At 37.7% G+C, this 21,637-nt stretch overlaps 1 protein-coding gene across 2 annotated transcripts in view; it reads left to right on the top strand.

Annotated features, from left to right (window-relative positions):
* The first annotated feature begins 1,355 nt into the window (after positions 1–1,355).
* Positions 1,356–21,637, top strand: part of LOC114409476 (THO complex subunit 1) — a 37,962-nt gene continuing 17,680 nt past the window's right edge. The window contains exons 1-10 of one of the 2 annotated variants that reach the window (XM_028372955.1): positions 1,356–1,468; positions 1,556–1,627; positions 2,041–2,124; positions 3,321–3,395; positions 4,808–4,901; positions 5,785–5,930; positions 6,044–6,115; positions 14,168–14,240; positions 14,333–14,398; positions 14,499–14,545. In XM_028372955.1, coding sequence (XP_028228756.1) covers positions 1,625–1,627; positions 2,041–2,124; positions 3,321–3,395; positions 4,808–4,901; positions 5,785–5,930; positions 6,044–6,115; positions 14,168–14,240; positions 14,333–14,398; positions 14,499–14,545 — 660 coding nt within the window. In that variant the 5' untranslated portion in view covers positions 1,356–1,468; positions 1,556–1,624. Of the gene's footprint in view, positions 1,469–1,555; positions 1,628–2,040; positions 2,125–3,320; positions 3,396–4,807; positions 4,902–5,784; positions 5,931–6,043; positions 6,116–14,167; positions 14,241–14,332; positions 14,399–14,498; positions 14,546–21,637 lie in introns of those variants that run through there. The other variant, XM_028372956.1, reaches the window with a different exon arrangement.

The following is a 21,637-nucleotide window of genomic DNA, read 5'->3' as shown; positions in this document are numbered from 1 at the left end:
TTGCTTCTACTCGGAATGTATTTGAGCGGTTTGGACTTATAGAAGATTCATTCAACGCAAGTTTACAAATAATTAATTATCTTCTTAATTAAATGATTTTATTCTTTTAAAAACTTTATATCTTTTTTCTATCAGGATCATATATTTTTCTTCTGTTTTTTCCAAAACATCTATTTTCTTAATTGGATTTTGTGTTTTTTCTTTTTTTGCATATCAATATATTTTTTAATTGTGATGTTTCCCCCCCTTTTTTAGTCTTTTCTAATATATATATATATATATATATATATATATATATATATATATATATAATTCACTGAAAGAATTTTAAACTTCACGATAGTGGTTGATTTGATATAATCAAATTTAATATTATTAGATGATTAAATTACTCACATTAATGTTCTTTATTATACAATTTATGCATATACTTAAAATAATTTTATGCTTTTATTTATACAAAATTTGTGATATAATTTAGATATTATAATAATTTGATTCAATTTTATTTATTAATTAAAATTCAAATCTTATAATTTAATATACTTTTGTTTCTAATATAATTTTTTCAAAATCTTAATTACTATTATAGATACTTACAATTTAGATGCTACTATTTAGTATACTTTGTTTTTAATTTGATTTTATTCAATATACTATTATAGATATATTATTATTATTATTATTATTATTATTATTATTTTAATTTTTCTTACCAATAATAAATTTTCTAAAAAAATATATTTTAATGTTTATTATTTTATTTTATTTTTAAATATGATATAAATATGTAAATATACAAATATTATAATAAAAACATTTAATTGTAATTTTATTTTTTTATTGAATATTATATTATACTTATTCTCAACTTTATTTACTTTTTGAAATTAGTTACATTACAATATTTTTCACAAGTAAAAATAGTAATTTTCTTTTAATATGCTTCTAAATATTTTAAAAATTCAAAATATTAACGTATATATATATATATATTTTATATAAATATAATATAATAAAATCTGTGGGAGTTTAAAATCTAGAATTTTTGAAAAGATAATTTATTTTTAAGAGATTGAAAATAAGCATTGCCCTACTGAGTGAATAAAAACATAATATTTAACTAGCCAATGAGTACAGCTCACTTAGTTGTAACACATATTGGACATATTGAACTGTAGAGAGAACATATATATATATTTTTTAAATATGATATAAAAGCATGATTACTCTATTTATGTTGTAATTTGTGATTTTTATGAAATAATTAATTAATTTCCCCATGGGTTATTTTTTTAAATTTTTTTTCTTAAATAGTAATAATTATTCCAAATTCGTTGAAATTTGTGAGTACTGGTACTAAGCGCCTAAGCGGTGTGTTTCCAAGGCTTGTGTTCAATAGTTCAACAAATCGAAATCGTTCTCTCCTCACTGAGCACTCACTCTATCACTTCAACTCTGCATTTGAGTGAGTGCCTCCACCTTTCTCTTCGATTTTCCAAGTTGGGTGCAATCAAAACGAGATTTTCGTTTATTTTATTCTATTTTCCTGCAGAATCTCAATTGGGGTGTTTTGCTGCCATATATTTCAATAGAAAAAGGGGATTTGCGTGCAAACTTCGTCATGGTAAGCTTCCTTCTTCATTTTTCCTGTGAAAAATTGTCTGAGGTTCAATTTTTAATGGGTAAAATTAAAAACCAAACCCTTGCACCATTTTTTTTTTCTTTTTCTTTTTTGTGTTCGGTGGGTTTGGTTCTCGAAGGGGCATGGTGAATACCTTATACCCAATTGTTTCTATGACTTTAGTGTTGTGCTGTGTATTTATTTATTTATATAGTTGCTAGCTAGACTGTGTAATGCAACTAATTTGTTTACCAGATCTTCTAGTATCAAACCAGATACGTTTTTATGGCTGAACTGCAATTCCATGCAATTTGTTTTTTTTTTTTATATGGTTGGGTTTTTATTTCCCCCTCTGTTGTTTGTCATTTGTTTGATTTCATTTGGTTGTGTGTTTTCTGGTTTGTTGTTGTTCTCAGGAGGTATTCAAAAGGGCCATAATACAGCCTGGGCCACCGGAAAGTTTTGCTTTGAGGACGGTTCAAGAAGTAATTAAGCCTCAGGTACGTGCACTATTTTGAAAATTTAACTCCTCTACTGTACTTGGTAATGAGCATTTTGGAACTAGTTTGTAAAATTATGGATGTAATAATGATTTGAGCTCTTTGTTCTAAGAGTACCTTGGCGGTGGTGGTTATAGAATTGATTGTGTCTGTTAGTCTGATTATTAGTTCCTTGGTTTTTTCTTCTTTTTATTTTTTTTTATTTTCTGAGGGGCAGTGGTGGTGGCCGGGTGTGGGGTGATGTGTGAATGGTTCAAAAAAAGGAAGAAATTTGTATTTAAGGCACTGCAAGAAGAGAGGGGAGGGACTGTCGATTCATAGTTGTCAATCCCAAATAATGGCGTGGAGCAACCAACCCCAAAAATGCTATAACAGGATAGTGGGATGACTGCTCTTTTGAACTGTAAACCTTATATTAACCCGTATATATGCTGAAAAATAAACAAAAAATACATAAGATTAAAGAGAAGTCATTGTTGTTTCATCTGGTTGAGATTGAAGACAGAAGAGAAGAAAGAAGTAGATAATAGGTTGAAATGGCAGTGGGTAGGCAACAACAGTGACTAAATCGCTGGAAATTGGTTGGAGACGAGATGGATCCCCATAAAGCGGCAAGAACAGAGCCTGGACATACTGAAAATTGGCCAGAAAATAGCTACACAGCGGTCTGCGATGGTGAGTAGAAACTGGTGGAGGAGTAAGTGCTGTGTTGAGGGTAGGGGTGCACGAACAAATGTAAGGGAAACCTGAACTGGAAACAAGTCAACTTGAAAACCTGTCTGATTTTCCTATCCCCCCCCCCTCCCAAAACGACACTCGGGGGCAGGGGTGAAATAATCTTCAGCCCCATATATAAAATAGAAGCTGTGGAGGCCACAAACTGCTGCAAATGACAGCTTTGAATCATGCGTCTATCCTGTCTGTCGTCACAGTTCTGGCACAGCACAATAGAATGCTATAGTGTGCTGTTAACTACTCTGTTGATTGCAGAAGGGTTTTGCGTTATATGATATCTATAGCTTTAGTTGTGAATAAGACTATGTTTGTCTTTGTCTTTTGACTTGCCTTGTTAATCTGTGATTCCATTTCCATGATGTTTGCATGATTGATAACGCTAACATGAGGTTCCCTTTCTGTTAGTTTTCATGTGATTTTGTTAACTGCTGTAGCTAATTAAATTGACTTGTGTGTGACAGAAACAAACAAAATTGGCCCAAGATGAGAACCAGTTCCTAGAAAATATTCTACGTATGTTGCTTCAGGAGTTTGTGGTATGTCTAACTGTTGCCCTTGTTCCTACATTGGTCTTTTATTTTTTCTGTGCTTGTTGAATGTTTAATAGCAATCTAATTCTACTTAAAAAAATATTCTTGTAAAATACCAATGAGAATGCTCATGCCGTTTATCCATCATGAATGGTGCTTTTTAGGATTTTTTCCCCTATGGTATGCTTTTTATGCATGATATTTATGGGAATGGAAATTTAATATAATTTAATTTTACAACAGGAATTTTATTCCGTTAATTAAATGCACTAGAACTAAAAAGCATTATGCTTGTTAGAAAACAAGATTTCAAGCAATTGATGGAAAAATGGGACATTTAGACAGAGAGAATATCAGAATATTGAAATTCACTAACTACTTGGACTGTTTGTGACACAAAACAGTCTTTATTCTCATATTTATACTAATACTATGACTACCAAATGACACTTATACCTATACTTTGTTTGCCTACAATAACTACTCACTTAATCCCAAAGAGCTTTCATATCATTATACTATATTCTTAACACAAATCCTCACACTAGAAGTTTACTAGGATTTCGACATGTTAAGAAAAGTAACATCAATAAAGCTAGCAAATCAGGATTCCTATGTTTGTTGCATTTGAAGCCTGAGTTATACTACCATGACCTCAACGTGGAAAAAAAAATTCAAATCATTAAGTCACCCACAAATTCCAAAAACACTTAACTTTCCTTGAGTTTCTCATAGTAGTAATCGAGAAACAAACAATTACCAACATAGGCTCATTTCTTTCTTTCTATTTTTTTTAGTAAAAGAAGAAATTTGTTATGACGAAGAAAGGAATATTACACAGGGCTTAAAATAATGAAAACAAAATAGTTTATATTAAGGAACAAGACTAGCAACACGTTGAATTTTACTCAATAATAAAGTTTTATAAAAAGTGCGTAAGATAATATGTTGAAAATATAGTGTCAGTGTGTTGTTAGAATTTCTTTGAAGAACAATGGACATCAATGTAGTAAAGCCATCCAACCCTTAACATATTTGTAAGACAATGTGCTTTATAGTAAGACAAATGTCTAATATATTCCCTAAACAACTGCTTATCCAATGAGTTATGCTACACCCAAACACAGTAAAGTGTATCCAAAACCAGTAAATATGGTCAGCAAAAACTGGTCCAAGTATTATCTTTTTACTCTTTTTCTTTGCATTCAATTGTTATTGAATTGTATCGTATGGAGTGTATCTAGGCACTTTATTTACTCATATAAAGTGACCTCTTAACTAAAAGATTGTTTTAAGAAACATATTTTCAGATATGGGCTTATCTAATGCTGTTGTTGTTCTTCTCCTTTCTCTGTTGCATTGTTTCCTTGGTTATGTCTAACTATGATCGGAATTATTTTGCTTGTACTTTGCTTCAGTCAGCAGCGGTACAGTTTGGGGAGAAAATCATGCAATTTGGCCAATCAATTGATTCTAGTGAAACTACCCAGGGCCACATTCCCCGCCTTCTTGGTCTGTGCACCATTTCACTTATTGGAAAACATTCTTTCTAGTGCTTTACATTAATTTGTTCTTATATTTTGATGTAGTGTATGTTGTGCTTTCCTACAAGGATTTATTTTTAATTATAGGAACTTGTGAACTTCCATGTTTTTGCTTTGCTTAAAGTATAATGAGGGAGATGTTTTGAACTAGAAGCATATAACTTTTTTGATGGTTTGCATCGTTGAAAATCTGGTAGTTTGGTCTTTCCGAAGGAATCTATTTAAAGATTCTTATTTGCTTAGATTTTGAAAATCTATGCTTAGATTTCTCCCAACATGTGATTTGTTTGCCTAACCGGATTCGAGATAACAGATGGCGATGCTGATGGTTGGCCCTTACATGGGCAGTGTGGCAACAGCGGAATAAAATAATCTTTTCAAACGACACTTTTGATGGCAACAAGGTGATGGAGGATGCTATTTTTACACTTTGGATGTGGATGAGGAGTTTTGAGAAAGACTTTGCACTTCCCTACAGTTATTGGTCGACTAACATTTCATCAGTTTTTGTTACTACAGGGGGGTAGAAATTATAGGAAATGGAACTGTTAACAGAGTTTGTACCCAGCTATTGGTTCCCTCTGGGACTGACCTTAGTCTGATTTTGGAACCATGTGGCTGGTAGTCTAACTACTTGTACTGATAGTACCTCTGGTACTGATTATATATATAAATATAATTTATTTTTGCCGATCAAAAAAAAAATTGTGGATTTTATTTTGGTCATTAACTTTTACATTCTAATCCTATTTTGTCCATTTAGGAATGCTTTAATTAGTTATAGTTACATCTTAAATGTAAAGTCCTATGTTTCTCTCCTATTCATGTTGTATGTGGCTTTCAATTTTCAGATATTGTGCTATATCTTTGTGAGAAAGAACACATTGAAGGTGGTATGATTTTTCAGCTGTTGGAAGACTTGACAGAAATGTCTACAATGAAAAACTGCAAAGATATTTTTGGTTATATAGAGAGTAAGCAAGATATATTGGGCAAGGTATATTTCTCAGTTGTTTTTAGCTCTTTGTGCTTGTCTATTTAATTATTTATTGCATAAGTAATTTATCATGACCTATATTTCTCTGGAATTTGTGTTTGCATGACTTACAGCAAGAACTTTTTGCTCGAGGAAAACTTGTGATGCTGAGAACCTGCAATCAGCTTCTTCGTCGACTGTCAAAGGTACATTTGTTACAGATTTAAATAAAAAGTTAGCTTTTGACTAATAACCATCTCTAAATATACTATGGGCCCATTTGTTACAGATTTAAATTAAAAAAAAGTGATTCTGATGTAAAACAATTTATTGATTTTTTTTAAAGATTGTTAAGAAAAGAAAAAGCTAATTTATGTTTGTTTACAATCATAAAAATCATTTTTTGGAAGAGAAATAAACAGCTGATTTTTATGAGAACCATTTTAATCAAATTTTAGATTCTTTTCAACTTCTAATTATTTTGAAAAACTTGAACAAAACATGAAAAACCTTTAAAAGTGAGTATTTTCTTAAAAATGTGATTTGTTTTAACAAAAAAAGCTGTAACAAATGGATCCTACATTATTCCTGCCTCTTTTAGATATACATTTCAACTTTGAGTGCTCTTTTTGTCTCCTTTTTCTCGCTTTACTCTTTTTTCCAATATTCACCTGGGAGTGAATGGTGGCATGTATTGTCTGCTCATTTGGGGGTAAATGAGGACATTTGCATAAGAGTTATCATCTAAATATGATCCAATTTTTATTTGATGACATTTTTATAGATTATAGAGCATCTGTCACTGTTTGCAATCAATATGTTTGTTTACTGGAGAATTTTTTATGACGTGAATTGCTGCCTGAATCACATTGGTAGTACATGCAGACAAACGATTGAAATAGAAAAAACTAGGCTGATTATTAATTACAGAATAATCAATTAAAATATGAAGTCCCTAAACTTATTTTGAATTTTCTATAATTCTATATCCCCTGCTGTGATCTGTTTTTGGTTCCATTGTGGTTTGAATCATGTGGCTGCTGCTGTCCCTATTCTAGCGCCTGCTTCTATTTCCTGCTTTTAGACTTGTTTGGCAACCTAAATATTTATGTCTTCCTGTCAATGATCATTCTGGCAGCCCAGTGGTTCATACCAGTGGTGAATTTTCTTACACCGAAGAATCATTCAGGAGACATTTTTTTTGGTCACCAATGAGTCATATGATGATGAATTGGTTATTTTTTTTTTTTGCTCAGCAAAAATATATACTTTGTATTAGATGAGTACCAGAGGTACAAAATTACAGTTAGAGATGCCAAGGTCATGGTTCCAGATCAGACTTGAAGTAGTCTAGATAGGAACCAAATCTTGGAAAGCAGGATTACATATTTTGTAATTACAGTAAAGAGAGACCCTCCACTAACAAGTGAAACCTAAACTGAGATTGCTGGACCAATGATTAAAGCTGGTCCCAAAATCCTTTTCTAGATTGCGAAGCCATGTCCAAAGTAGAAAAGCTGCATCGTCCATGATTTTGTTGGCGTTGAAAGTAGCATTGGAGAAGAGTATTGCATTCCGCTGTTGCCATATGGTCCAAGTCAAAGCTAACCACCAGCTCTTCCACCTATTAACCATCACACCCTTAGGCAGCACATTAATAAATTGGAGGAAATGATGCTTTGGGATTTGCGGGAAAGGACCCACAATTTTTACCCAAGACATCGATTCCCACCATAAAGGTGAGATTTTACAGCAGTGAAAAAACAGGTGGCCTGCATCTTCTTCAAAACTGTTACAGAAACAGCACCTCGAGTCATTTACTTCCACTTGACGTCTGTGAAGGTTTGCTCTTGTGGGTAAACGATCCCTAAGAAGCCTCCAGGCAAACACTAATACTTTACTTGGTGCCTTTATCTTCCACAATTCTTCATGAGCCTTGTCCACTGTCCCTTCATGTAGAAACTCCCTCATCGTGTCGTAAGCGCTTTTTGCAGAATAATGACCACTAGAATCTGCCTCCCACACCCATGCGTCTTCTCTTTGAGGATAAATCTGCATACTGTCCACATCATTCAGAAATGAGATTGCCATACCTACCTCGTTATCAAACAGCGGTCTCCTCCAAGAGAACTCCCATTCCCACCCCGAATCCTTGCACACCCTCATCTGCTGAACATTATGATTTTGCTGATTAGAAATGAAGTACAGCCGTGGATATTTAGCTGCTAGTGCTCCTCCTCCCCCATCCAATCATCCTCCCAAAATTTAATTCTATCGCCACGACCCACCTTCCACACTATGCTCCTTGCCAAAGCCTCCCCATGATCCGGATGATGTAGGGCCAGCCTTAAATCTTTCCACCAAGTAGATTCTTTATTATCCCTAGATGCCTCGTGCAAGCTCCTCCACCCTCCATACTTGGACTCCAATACTCTAACCCATAGGGCGCCTTGTTGCTGAAATAAATTCCACTTCCATTTTGCAAGCAATGCAATGTTGAAAGTGTTCACATCCTTGATTCCTAGCCCTCCTTTTTCTTTTGGGCGGCACACTGTGTCCCATTTTACCCAAGCTATCTTGTTATGATCCTCAGCGCCTCCCCATAGGAATTGTCTCTGTAAACGAACCAGCTTATTCACCACCACTTTGGGAACCCTGAAAAATGAAAAGAAATATATAGGAATGGATGTTAAGACAGATTTTATGAGAGTCACTCTCCCCCCGAAAGAGATGTATCTTTGCTTCCATCTCGCTAATTTTCTCTCACACTTAGTAAGTAGAGGATCCCACGTAGTGCTCCTTCTTGGATTTGCACCAATAGGAATGCCAAGGTAGGTAAAAGGAAAGGACAGCAAGCCACAGTTGAGATAATTTGCTGCTTCAAGTTTCCACTGCTCAGTCATTCCAAATGCGCCGAATTTGCTTTTTGCGAAATTAATTTTAAGACCCGAGACAAGTTCAAAAGCCCTCAATATTGCTTTGATTGCTTTTACGTTCAACATAGTAGCCTCCCCAAAAAATATTGTGTCATTTGCGTACTGAAGGATGCTGACGTCCACATTATTTGAGCCCACTTTGAATCCCCTATACAGATTTCTTCCCACAGCTGCCTTTAGTAACCCATTTAAAGCCTCAGTCACAATGTTAAATAACAAGGGTGCTAATGGATCCCCTTGCCGTAAACCTCTTTGCGGGGTGAACTCATATGAGGGACTACCATTCACCAGAACTGAGATAGAGGCAGATTTTAAGCAACCCTCGATCCACTTAATCCATTTGAGGCCAAAACCCATTCTTCTCAGCATATACAATAGGAAATCCCATGCCACTGAGTCGTAAGCCTTCTCATAATCAACTTTAAACACAATGCATGGTTTCTGGCCTTTTTTTGCTTCATCAACAACCTCATTTGCTATAACTGCACTGTGTAGTAAGTGCCTACTTTCGATGAAAGCAGTTTGTCTTTCGTCGATGATCAGAGGCAACACCTTCTTCAGGCGGTTGGCCAGAATCTTTGCCACTATCTTGTAGATGCAACCTATAAGTGAGATAGGTCTGAAATCATTCAAGGATTGTGGTTCTGGCACCTTAGGAATGAGGGCTATAAATGATGCATTGCAACCCTTTGGGAAACTTCCATTTGTGTAGAATTCATCCAGGAATCTGAGTATGTCAGGTCTAATTAGATACCAGAACCTTTTGATGAACTTGAAATTAAGACCATCTGGGCCTGGACTTTTTTCGCCCCCACATTCCCACACTGCCCTCCTTACCTCCTCTTCCTTGAAACGCTCCTCCAACATATCATTTTGATGGCTTTCTATGGTCTGAAAAGGTATATCATCCAACCGTGGTCTGACTTGATCTGGTTCTTGAAATCTTCGCATGAAAAATGATCTGACTTCCTCTTTGACCCTTGATGGCTCTTCGATCCAAGATCCATCCACCATCACTCCTTTTAAGCAATTGTTTCTGCGTCTGGCATTCATTACCAAATGAAAATATCTAGTGTTACAATCCCCTTCCCTAATCCATTTAGACCTTGCCTTCTGCCTGAGTAAAGACTCATGTGATTGAGCTGCACTCCATAAGTCTTCCTGAAGGTGCTTTCTGGTTTCTATTTCAGTGGGGGTTAGAGGTCTATTTGCTGCTTCTGCCTCCAACAAGTTCAAATCTTCCTCAATTTTCTTGAATTTCTTGAAGGTGTCCCCAAATTGTTCCTTATTCCATACCTTTAGCCTTTGCTTCAGTCTTTTAATTTTTTCTTTCAACACATACCCACCCCAACCACTTTGCTGAGTACCATTCCATGATTCTTCTACCACCTTCCTGAATGATAAGTCCGATAGCCAGCAATCAAGGATCCTAAAAGGTTTAGGACCCCAATCAACAAATTTAGATGTGAGCATAATTGGACAGTGGTCAGAAAAATTTCCGTTCAAGGTTTGCTGGGAACTTGCAGGCCATTTGGTGAGCCATTCGGGGGACACCAGGAATCTGTCCAACTTACTCCTAGCGGTACCATTTGGCCTAAACCAAGTGAACTGATTACCCACCCATGGTACTTCCTGGACATCCAAGTCTCCAATCCACTCATTAAACTCATTTATGTGGCTTTCTCCCCAACCCCTAATGCAATTGCCCACTCTTTCTGACACCAATCTGATATTATTAAAATCACCCAGGATACACCAAAGCCCCCCTTGATTCTGAATTTTCAGCTGTTTAATATTTTCCCATAGGACTCTTTTTTGCTGAATATCACACGGTGAGTATACTGTAATGATATGAATTGGTTGTGTCTCCTGGTGCCATTTCCCTATCAGCATTATGAAGCCTTGCCCTATGACCTTCCTTTCTAACTTGAAGCTGTTTTCACTCCATAGGCATAGAATTCCACCTGCTGAATTCGTTGCTTGTTGTGCTTCCCAACAAACGTCGGAATCCCCCCACAAAGCTTGGCACATGGATTTATTTATAACTTCCTTTTTTGTCTCTTGTAAGCATATCATATCTATTTTTTGTTTATTGACCAGTCTTCTAATTGCTGGCCACTTGAGCCCCCTTCCCAACCCTCTAACATTGAATGTGATTATATTCATTGTGAAACTCTCCTGCATCCCAATCTGTGTGCTTCTTCTCGATCTCTTGTCTCCATGTCCATTATTTTTGTTGCAGGATCCCCTTGCGAAGACCCACTGGTAACCCCCAATGACTTTACCAACTCCCACATATCTGCTGCCTCCTGCATGTTAAAGGGAAGAAAATCTGCCTCTGCATGTTGAATTTGTGTTGGTCTAATGTCGTTGTTCTTGGTGCTTACAAGTTGTTCGGGCCCATGGTTGTCTTCAACACCCTCCACTGGCTGAGATGAGGTTTGATTATTTGGCTCTGGATCCATTTCATCAATTAAATTCAATCCATGTGTAAGGCCCGAAATAGATTTCCTTTTGGAACTCCTTTTACGTGAATAGACTTGCCATTTGGTTGCTGGTGGGCTTAGGTTCTGTTTTGGGTGAGTAACATGGGGGGTGTGGATAGCGTGATCCAGCCCATCAGCAAAATCCCCTTCCTGATCACGTGACCCTTTTGAATTTGAAATATGAGTCTCCAAAGTCTCATGCTGCCCTTCCTCTTCAAGCTTTCCTCTTCCAGACTCCAAAACATCCTTTGCGTCAGAGGTTGGAATCCCAATTGTGCCTGCAGTGCCCTTTTCATGAAAGTCTCCTTGTCGCTCACATGCAAGGTAGGTAACGGCAGAATCCAATGGGCAAGTACCGCTGTTTGATGGCTGCCCGTTGACCGTTGGAGAGTTTGCACAGCGGATAATAGCTTTATCCTTTGGGGGGACGTTCTTTTTTTGTCTGCTGGATAAAGAAGCTCCGACGGGATTCTGGGTTCCAGGAAGGGAAGCTTGATCGCCGACCGTCGTCGTGACCGCAGTGGGAGCTCCGTCCATCATGTCTTCATGGAGACCCTGCCCTTGCATGCGAAAGTCAGGGCTCGCCGACGAGGTAAAGCTATATGGGTTCTGCCCCTCGGCGTTTGGCTCTACCGCCGTGACCTCCACCTCCTGCTGGTCATCCACTCAATGTTGCTGATCTCGTTTAGTGTTCCGGCTTCACTGTCGTCAGATTCTACTTCTTCAGATGAGCCGTAGACACTTCCCTTCCGGCCATAGCAATTGTCAGAGCTGTTACCATTTTCTTCCACAACATGCATAGTATACACCTCCCCATGTATATGCACGTTGACTGCATGTTGTATGTATGGCTGCCGCGGTGTTTTGACGAGAACCCAAACCCTATCCATCCTTCTAACCAACTCGACGGCGTCGTCGACATCCACCATGTCTCCTATTGCGGCCACTATCTTTCTGATCTGGTGCGGGTCCCAAGCCGTGAGTGGTAATCCCCAGCAGTAAACCCATGTCAGCCTGTATTCTATGCGCAGCTTAGGGCTCCATTTCTCCAAAGAATGGAAAGGAGTAGATCCTCCCTCTGTTTCCTCCTGCATCATCAGCTCTGCACCTTCGTCGGAGAGGCCCTGCAACAAGACCATGTCGGCACCCATGTATTTTGGCGATATGTCGGCACTGATATCCCAGTATAGGTCATCTTCTACCCTGTCAAACATAGCCAGATTTTTCAATCTTCCCACCCACGCCTCTTTGGCCCTCTTCATCAACGATTCTGGGATATCTAGGTACACTGAAGACCACGATGTACCATTATGGCCGCTGGCATTACCTGCGATTCTCCTTAATCCTGGACCAGTGTTATTTCTCGCTACTACCTCCGCATACGACCCATGGTGTGTGGTCGATATAGGCTGTACATAGCGAGGTATTGCTTCTTCTTTGTGCACGTCCTGCCTCACCTTGTTCGTGACCGAGATTGGCTTCACAACTTTGTTTCTTCCAAATTTTGGAATATTTACGTGCATCTTGAGACCGCCAAACACGATGTTATCTAGTGTCCACTCCAACTTCTGTGCGTTCTCGACACCTTCAAATCTAACAAAACCGAACCTCCTACCATGCTTGTTTCTGTTCTTAGCAATAAAGATTTCCCTTACGGCACCAAACACTTTGAAGTGGTACCATAGTTCTTCCTCCGTCGTGTCGTCAGGGAATCGGGTAAAGTAGAACGATGTTATGTTTTTTCTGCTCCTCTAATTAGCTCTACCATAGCTCTGTCCTTGCCCTTGCCTGCTCCCGGCATGTCTACGATGAGGATCCTCTCTCACCTTCTCACTGTTACGCTCTTTGGTTTGGGTCCTATGCTTAACTCTTACCCACCCATTCTCACCTTCTCTCGAGCTCTCTTGGTCTCTCCCACTCTCTTGCTCTCTCTCAGTCTCTCTCTCTCTCTCACTCTCTCTCATGCTCTCTGTATATGATGAATTGGTTATATATATTCATAACCATGACATGGTGCAGTGTGCAATTTAATTCCTTGCAAGCAAAGGAATAGCATGGTGTTTTTGGGAAAATTAGACAAAAGGATATCTTGGTAAAAATACTTCTAGTTTTGGGAACAATTAACCACTATAGTTGTTTACTATTTTATTGAATCAGTTAGTTGTTAATCATTAACCACTGAATTTTTTAAAATTGAACATTGCTAAATGAATGTAGACTGAGGCTCCCTCCAATGCAGAGTCTGGGAGGTCATCTGTACGTAAACTTTGCTTCTATGTGAGGATGGACTGTTTCCTTTATTTTGGGGGAGAGGTGATAAGACTGAATTTCACATGGGGGTGTGGGATTTAAACGCCTGCATTGAAAGTAAATTCTACTCAGTTGGAGCCTAGTGTCCATGGTTCCTTTTTTTTCTCCAGCTTCCTTGCTTTTTGATAAAATACACACTTTCGCTTCTTTTGATAGGATATTTTGCATAATCAATGAACCAAATCATATTCTCACAATGGTTTGAATTGTATGCTGCTTTCAAGGTAAGGAAAAAAAATAATATGCTGTATGTTTGTTGCTTCTTGGATGGTAGAGACATTGACTATCCACGGTTCTATATATTGCAAATTTTGGAGTTAACAAACAGATATATATATCCTTTGTTCCATTCTTGTAGGCTGTAGCTATAGGATAAACTGTTCATTTGTCGAGCTTTATAATATTGAATGAGTATTGTTTAAGTTAGGTTTGCAGAGGATCCATATTTCTGTATGAAGAAATCTCTGCATTTGGTTTTTCTTTTCAAGACAGTCATAACTCGATATGTTGTTTTTTGATGTTACAGGCAAATGATGTGGTCTTTTGTGGAAGAATTCTCATGTTTCTAGCTCATTTCTTTCCGTTATCAGAGCGATCAGGTATAATTGTGTGAAGCCTATCTTCCCTTTTGGTTTCAATTTCCTTTTCTTGAGTCCGCCTTGTCACTGATGTTTTTGATAAACGTTTGCAGCCTTAAATATCAAAGGAGTTTTTAACACATCAAACGAAACAAAATATGAAAAAGAACCCTTGGAAGGTACATCATTGCTTATTATTTTAGCTTGCTTAATTGCCGTTCTTAATACAAGGTTTATTATATCATTCCAACTAATAATTTATTTTTCCTCACTTTCCAGGCATATGTATTGATTTCAATTTTTATCAGACTTTTTGGGGTCTACAGGTAGGTCTTCAATGAAACTTTAGTTCTTGAAGTTGGAAAAGAGGTCTCTTCCATTTTCTTAGGTTGAAGCCTGTCTTGCTATTTGACACTACCTATTCGACTTGCTTTGCAATGTCATATCTATAATACGATCTTATCATAAATACAACCAAATCATCAAATCAAAGACTGCATTTACGACTTCCTTCTTTGTAATCATTGAGGGGAGGTTCTTTAATTCTTATGTGCTCTTTGTCATAATTTGATGTGTGCACTTTTGTGTCATCTGTAATAGGTTTATTTGTTGCACATTCAGAGGGACTGGATATGCATACATATTTTTGTTATTGTTGCTGTTAGGAGAGTTCCTGATCCATTTTTTATGTTTATTCTCTGTTTCATCAAAAAATTCTTCTATCTTGACAAATCTGAAATTCATGGAAGGTCCTTGTTTCTGTAAGAAAGTTACTAAATGGTCACACTTCAGATTTTAGAACTCTAGGTATTTTGGTAAAGCTTGAGTGTTTATCACTCAGCCAAAAGACTTGTATATATATATATATATATATATAGACACAAGGTCATGAGTACAAGACAAGAAAGGTTGCAGACTGCACGAAAAGAAAAGAACAGACAGTACAAGCATAAAGAAATATATAAGTACATATACAAAATCCCAAAAGACATTAGTTCTAACACTCCCCCCAAGTTGGAACATATAAATTGTATGCTCCAAGCTTGGAACATATGAAATCAATCTGAGGCTCCCTTAAGGATTTTAGTCAAAATATCTGCAAGTTGATTATTTGAGCTGACAAACTCTGTAGCAATCTCCTTGGACAATAACTTCTCTCTCACAAAATGACAGTCAATCTCTATATGTTTGGTTCTCTCATGAAATACTGGATCAGAGACAATATGGAGGGCTGCTTGATTATCACAATACAACTTCATTGGCTGAACTTCACAGAACTTTTGCTCTTGAATAAGTTGTTTGATCCACACTAATTCACATTTGACTGGAGAGATGGGCTGAATTTCTCCTTGATTGGATGTTGTATGAGTTGGAGGTACCACTGGGCTGAGATAAGGAATAGGCAAAACCTGTTGTATAGAGTTGGACTCTTGTTTGGAGAAGAACATGTTTTCTTCAAAGAAGCTAACATCAGCTGACATGTAGTATCTCCTGGTGGTTGGAGAGTAACATTTGTGTCCCTTTTGAAGGCATGAATAACCAAGAAACACACATTTGATAGCTCTTGCTAAGAGCTTATCAAGACCGGGAGAAACATCATGAACAAAACATGTACAACCAAAGACTTTAGGAGAAACATGATACAAGTGTTCATTAGGAAAGATAATTGAGTGAGGAGTTTTATTATCAAGAAACGAGGAGGGCATCCTATTTATTAAAAAACAAGCAGTGAGGACTGCATCACCCCAATGGTGAACAGGGTCATTTGCATCAAGCAATAGGGTTCGTGCAATCTCAACTAGATGTCTATTTTTTCTTTTGGCTATTCCATTTTGTTGTGGTGTGTGGGCATGTGGAATGAAATTGGATTCCATGTGAGGACAAAAAAGAAGAAAGTTCTGAAGAGAAATATTCCTTTGCGTTGTCACTTCAAGAATTTTAATGATCTTCACAAATTGATTCTTAATCTCATGGAAAAAAGACACGAAAATAGACAAAAGTTCAGATCTATCTTTCATTAAATAAACCCAAGTACATCGAGAATATTCATCAATAAAGGTATCAAAACATTTGAAACTGTAAGATGTTACACGGCTTGGTCCCCAAATATCTGAATGAATGGTAGAAAAAATCGAGTTATGTCTTTTTTCAACTTGCTTTGGAAATGATGATCTAACATGTTTGCCTAATTGACAAGATTCACAATCTAATATCTGTAACTTGCTAAGACTTGCGACCATTATCTTCAATTTTGCAAGATTTGGGTGACCTAGACAATCATGCAAAAGCTTTGGAGGAGCTGAAGGAAAACAGGACGTAGAAGGGCTAGTTTCCTAGTAGAAAAAGTCATGTGATTCATGTCCTGTGCCAATCAGCCGACTTGTACCACGATCTTGTATGATAAAGGAATCAACATCAAATGTTACTGAGCAATTTAAGGAATGAGTCAATTGACTTACAAAAATTAGGTTATAAGGGAAATTAGAAACATACAAAGCTGAGTTTAAATTCAAGGAGGAAGAGGAACTTGATCAATTCCTTGAGATGCAACTTTGGATCCATTGGTTAACGTACTAAGGTGAGGAAACTTAGGTGGAGAGATAGAGGAAAACAAGGAATTATTACCGGAAATGTAATTAGAATCACCTGAATTAACTATCCATGGACCTTGACCATCCACAGATTGAAAAATGCAGGCTGTTGAAACTCTTGGTACTGAAGAGGATAGAGCTTGGCAGCTAGGTTTCAGCCTGAAGTACTCCTTATATTCTTCATCAGAAAATCTAGATTCAGCCTTTCAGATGTGGAGACATTTGCTGCCTTATCAGGCCAACCATGTAGGTCATAACACTTATTTTGAATATGGTTTTCTTTTCCACTATAAGGATACCACAGCTTACCTCAACCACCTCTACCACCACGTTCTCCTCCTCTACTACCGCAACCCCCTCTACCCTAACCACGAGAGGCAACCATGGCCAAAGTCTCGACCGCTGTGGCTGCATTTTCACCTTTCACCAAAGTAGGAACATAGAGAAGTCTAGCGACTAAGCTGTTCATTGAAGGAATCTGATCACGAGACAGAATTTGTTCGTGCACATGATCATAATCTGAATGGAAGCTCTGCAAGATCAAAACCATAAACAGTTTATCAAGCCTCTTCTTCAGTTTCTCTGCAGAATCACATACAAGGAATACTTTCAATTCTTCAACTGCAGCTATAGCTTTAGCCATGTGTGAAACCATATCATGGTTGGTCTGTTGAAGGGAAACAACCTTTTGGGTTGAATCAAACAGACGTTGAATGTCATTAGCAAAAACATCCTAGGCATTCCTCCAAAAAGAAGAACAAGTCTTGAATGATCTAAGTATCTCTAGCAACTCAGGGTCTACAGATTGTCATAAAATAGTACATAGCTTGCAGTCATGTTTCTGCCACTGAGCTCTATTCTCAACACAAACTTCATTCACATCCTTCTCCAAATGATCATAGTATCCTTGACCAACAAACCACATCTCAATTGAATTAGACCAGGACCGATAATTTTTCCAGTTGAATTTCTTAGTTGTGATAATGGGAGTTGTAGAGAAGGGAGAAATAGGGCCTGTGGAGGAATTAGTTGCAGAAGATCCTGTAGATGCCATTTTTCGAGCACTGCAAAAATACCAGTGAGCAAGAAACAAACGAACACGGGGTGGACTGTAGACCCACTTCTCGGATGTGACAACTAGAGCCAAACAAGGGTTGGATTGGGTCTAGAAGGAGCCAACAAAGACAACCATGTAGGTGCGACTGTGTTTCGGCAACAGGACAATGGCACGCGAGATTTGGGCGCTGATTGTACCGGCGCGTGAGAAAGCGTGAGAGCTTTTGCTCTCGAAACCACTTGGGCTGGGTTGTGCTCAACGAGGTGCATCTAACGCTGAGTTCGCCGGAAAATTTTTTGGGGGTCAAGAGCAGTGGACCGATGGTTGACAACGACGGATGACGATGAGACTCCATAATCTAGGCCATAAATCTGGGTATAACCTTTGGCTACCAATCGAGCTTTGATTCCCCTGAGCAACAAATCCCGGTGGTTGCTCCATATAAATCTCCTCTTCTAATTCCCCATGTAGGAATGCATTTTTAATATCCAACTGATATAGTGGCCAATGACGGATGGCAGCTATGGCAAGAAAGAGTCGAACATAAGTAATTTTAGCCACAGGGGAGAAAGTATCTCTATAATCTAGGCCATAAATCTGAGTATAACCGTTGGCTACCAATCGAGCTTTGAGGCGATCAATCTGTCCATTGGCCCCAACTTTTATAGTATATACCCATCGACAGCCAACAGGTTTCTTGCCTGGGGGAAGAGGAACCAGCTCCCAAGTACCATTATACTCCAAAGCCTACATTTCATCAATCATGGCTTGTCGCCATCCTGGATGATCAAGTTTTTCACAGAGATTTTTAGGAAGAGAAATAGAAGATAAAGAGGAAACAAAAGAATGGTACAAAGAAGAGAGACAATGATAACTTAAGAAGTTATAAATAGGATAAGGATTACGTGTAGACTGATTACCTTTCCCATGAGTAATGGGCAAGTCAAGATTCTCTTCGGGTAGTCCATGGTCGGGTTGTCTGCTGGAGTAGGACATGATTCAGCTGGTCTTTCATTACCTTCAAGTTTTGCGTTAGGAATTCGAGGATGACGTCGATATACAATGGGTGATCTTTGAGTTTGCCCAAGTCGAGGATTGTCAGGAATATCTATGGTAGAATCTACAGTTGACTCTGGTTCCTGCAAAGAAGGTGATGGACCAAGATAGGGAATAGGAAAAAATTCTTGAAGAGTATTGGACTTAACCATGAAGGGAGCAAGGTATGGTTTTTCTTCAAAAAATGTTACATCTGCAGAGATATAATAACGATTGTGAATAGGAGAGTAACATCGGTAACCTTTTTGTAATCTAGAATATCCAAGGAAAACACATTTGATGGCTCGAGCAGCAAGCTTATCAAGATTTGGAGACAAGTTATGTACAAAACTGGTGCATCCAAAAATACGTGAATCAACATGAAACAACGGTTCTTTAGGAAATAAAATGGAATGTGATATTTTATTTTTAATAGAGGAAAAAGGCATCTGATTTATCAAAAAACAGGCTGTCAAAATTGCATCACCCCAATGCCGGACAAGTACATTGGCATGAAGTAATAATGTCTGAGCAGTCTTAACAAGATGCCTATTCTTCCTTTCGGCAATGCCATTCTGTTGAGGAGTATGGGGACAAGAGGACTGATGGAGAATGCCCTGCACTGACAAAAAAGAAGAAATAGCAGAAAAAAGTATTCTTTCGCATTATCACTCCTAAGGATCTTAATTGTCTTACCAAACTGAGTTTTAATTTCATTAACAAAAGAAGTGAGAATGAACAAAATATCAAATTGTTCTTTTATTAAGAAAACCCAAGTACATCGAGAAAATTCATCAATGAAAGTAATGAAATATTTATAACCCATAGACGAAACACAACTAGGACCCTATATATTAGTGAATAACCGAAAAAGGGGAATCAACACGACTTTCAACATGCCTAAAAGAAGAATGAACATGCTTTCCTAGTTGACTTGACTCGCAAAATAGGTCCTTTATTTTTTTTAAGACTCGGAACCATTATTTTTAATTTAGATAAATGTAGGTGTCCCAAACGTTAATGAAGGAGCTTTGATGATGTGGCGGCACTGCAAACCCAAGAAAGATTAGGCTTGAGGTAGTAAAGACCAATCGTCCGACCCGTACCACGTTCCTGTATGACAAATGAGTTAGCATCAAATGTTACTGAACAATTATGAGAACGAGTAAGCTGACTAAGAGATATTATATTGAAAGGACAACCAGGTATGAGCAAAACAGAGTTTAAAGACAAAGAAGAAGTGGGTGATACATGGCCGATTCCTGTTGTTGCAACTCTAGAACCATCGGCTAAAGTAATGAAATGAGAAATTTTTGGAGGAGAGAGGGATGAAAATAAAGAACTATTATCAGCAATGTGATCAGAAGCACCTGAATCAATTATCCATGGACTTTGATTATTACCAGATTGGGAAATACAGGCAGTGGAGTTATGACCACCTATAGCAGATGATGTTTGAGATTCCTTGGCAGCTTTTAGCTGGAGATACTCTTGATAGTCAGCCTCCGAAAACTTTATCTTAGATGTTTCAGACTTTGAAATATTCACTGACTTTCCGGGGAATCCGTGAATAGAATAACAAGTGTCTTGTATGTGGCCCACTCTCTTACAGTAAGAACATTGATGGTGACATCCTCTTCCAGCTTGTCCTCCTCGGTTTCCCCCACCACCTTGTCCCCGTCGATTAGATACCATGGCAGAAGTTTCAATATTGTCAACTGAATTTCCTCCTATTTTTGGTGAGGGGACTCGAAGGAGTCAGGCAATTAAATTCTCTAGAGAAGGAACTTTTTGGCCAGTTAAGACTTGGTCACGAATATGATCAAAATCTGGATGCATCCCATGTAGTACCAACACCATATATAGATTATCAAGTTTCGCCTTTATGTCTTCAACTTTATCGGCTTCCAATGATAATTTTAACTCCTCCACTGCAAATTGAGCTTTCGAAACAAAGGCAACCATGTTATGATCAGATTGTTTAGAGTGACCAATTTCTGAGCAGCATCATACAATTGTTGAATGTCATTAGCAAAAACACTGTGCCTTTTTCCAAAAAGAATAACAAGTTTTGATGGCTCTGAAATTTGTCAATATAGTTGGCTCAATAGACTACCACAAGAGAGCACAAAGTTGATAATCAAGTTTCTTCCACTGCTCGTGTTTGTCTTCTGAAATCTTTTTTGAGGATTGCTCTAGATGTTCATGATAACCTTGACCAAGAAACCAAAGTTCAACAGAGGCTGACCATGTTAAATAATTTTTTCCATTCAATTTTTCTGAAGTGATTGTTGGTGTTCCAGAGATAGAGAATGCATGACCATCAGTTTTCTGAGAGTCTGAAGCCATTTCAGCACTTGTCAAAGAGTTGTCTAATCGAAGAACTAATCACCTAGGAAGGAAGAGGAGAGGCGGCGATTTTTGGTGAGGGTGACCAAGGCGGCCTTGGATAGTGGGCAGGTTGGTGGAAGGGACTTTTGGATATTGAAGTTGTTGTTTGGACAAAGGGACAAAGACGGGACTTTAGGTTGTGCTGACCAGATGCAGAAACCTTTAAAGAACAAACAAGTTGGCTCTAGATACCATATTGAAGAAACTAGAGGTTGTGAAATGCTTGAGTGCTTAACCCACTCAGCTGATCTATATTTATATAGACTTAGGGAGTAAATACAATGTGAAATTTACAAGAATATTGATGAAGTTCTAGTACCTATGTACATCCATGTGAATTCCTA

This window comes from Glycine soja, chromosome 4 (assembly GCF_004193775.1).
Source record: "Glycine soja cultivar W05 chromosome 4, ASM419377v2, whole genome shotgun sequence".
Classification (NCBI taxonomy): domain Eukaryota; kingdom Viridiplantae; phylum Streptophyta; class Magnoliopsida; order Fabales; family Fabaceae; genus Glycine; species Glycine soja.
Note: the sequence above shows the minus strand (reverse complement) of the source record. Positions and strands in the feature narration are given on the sequence as shown.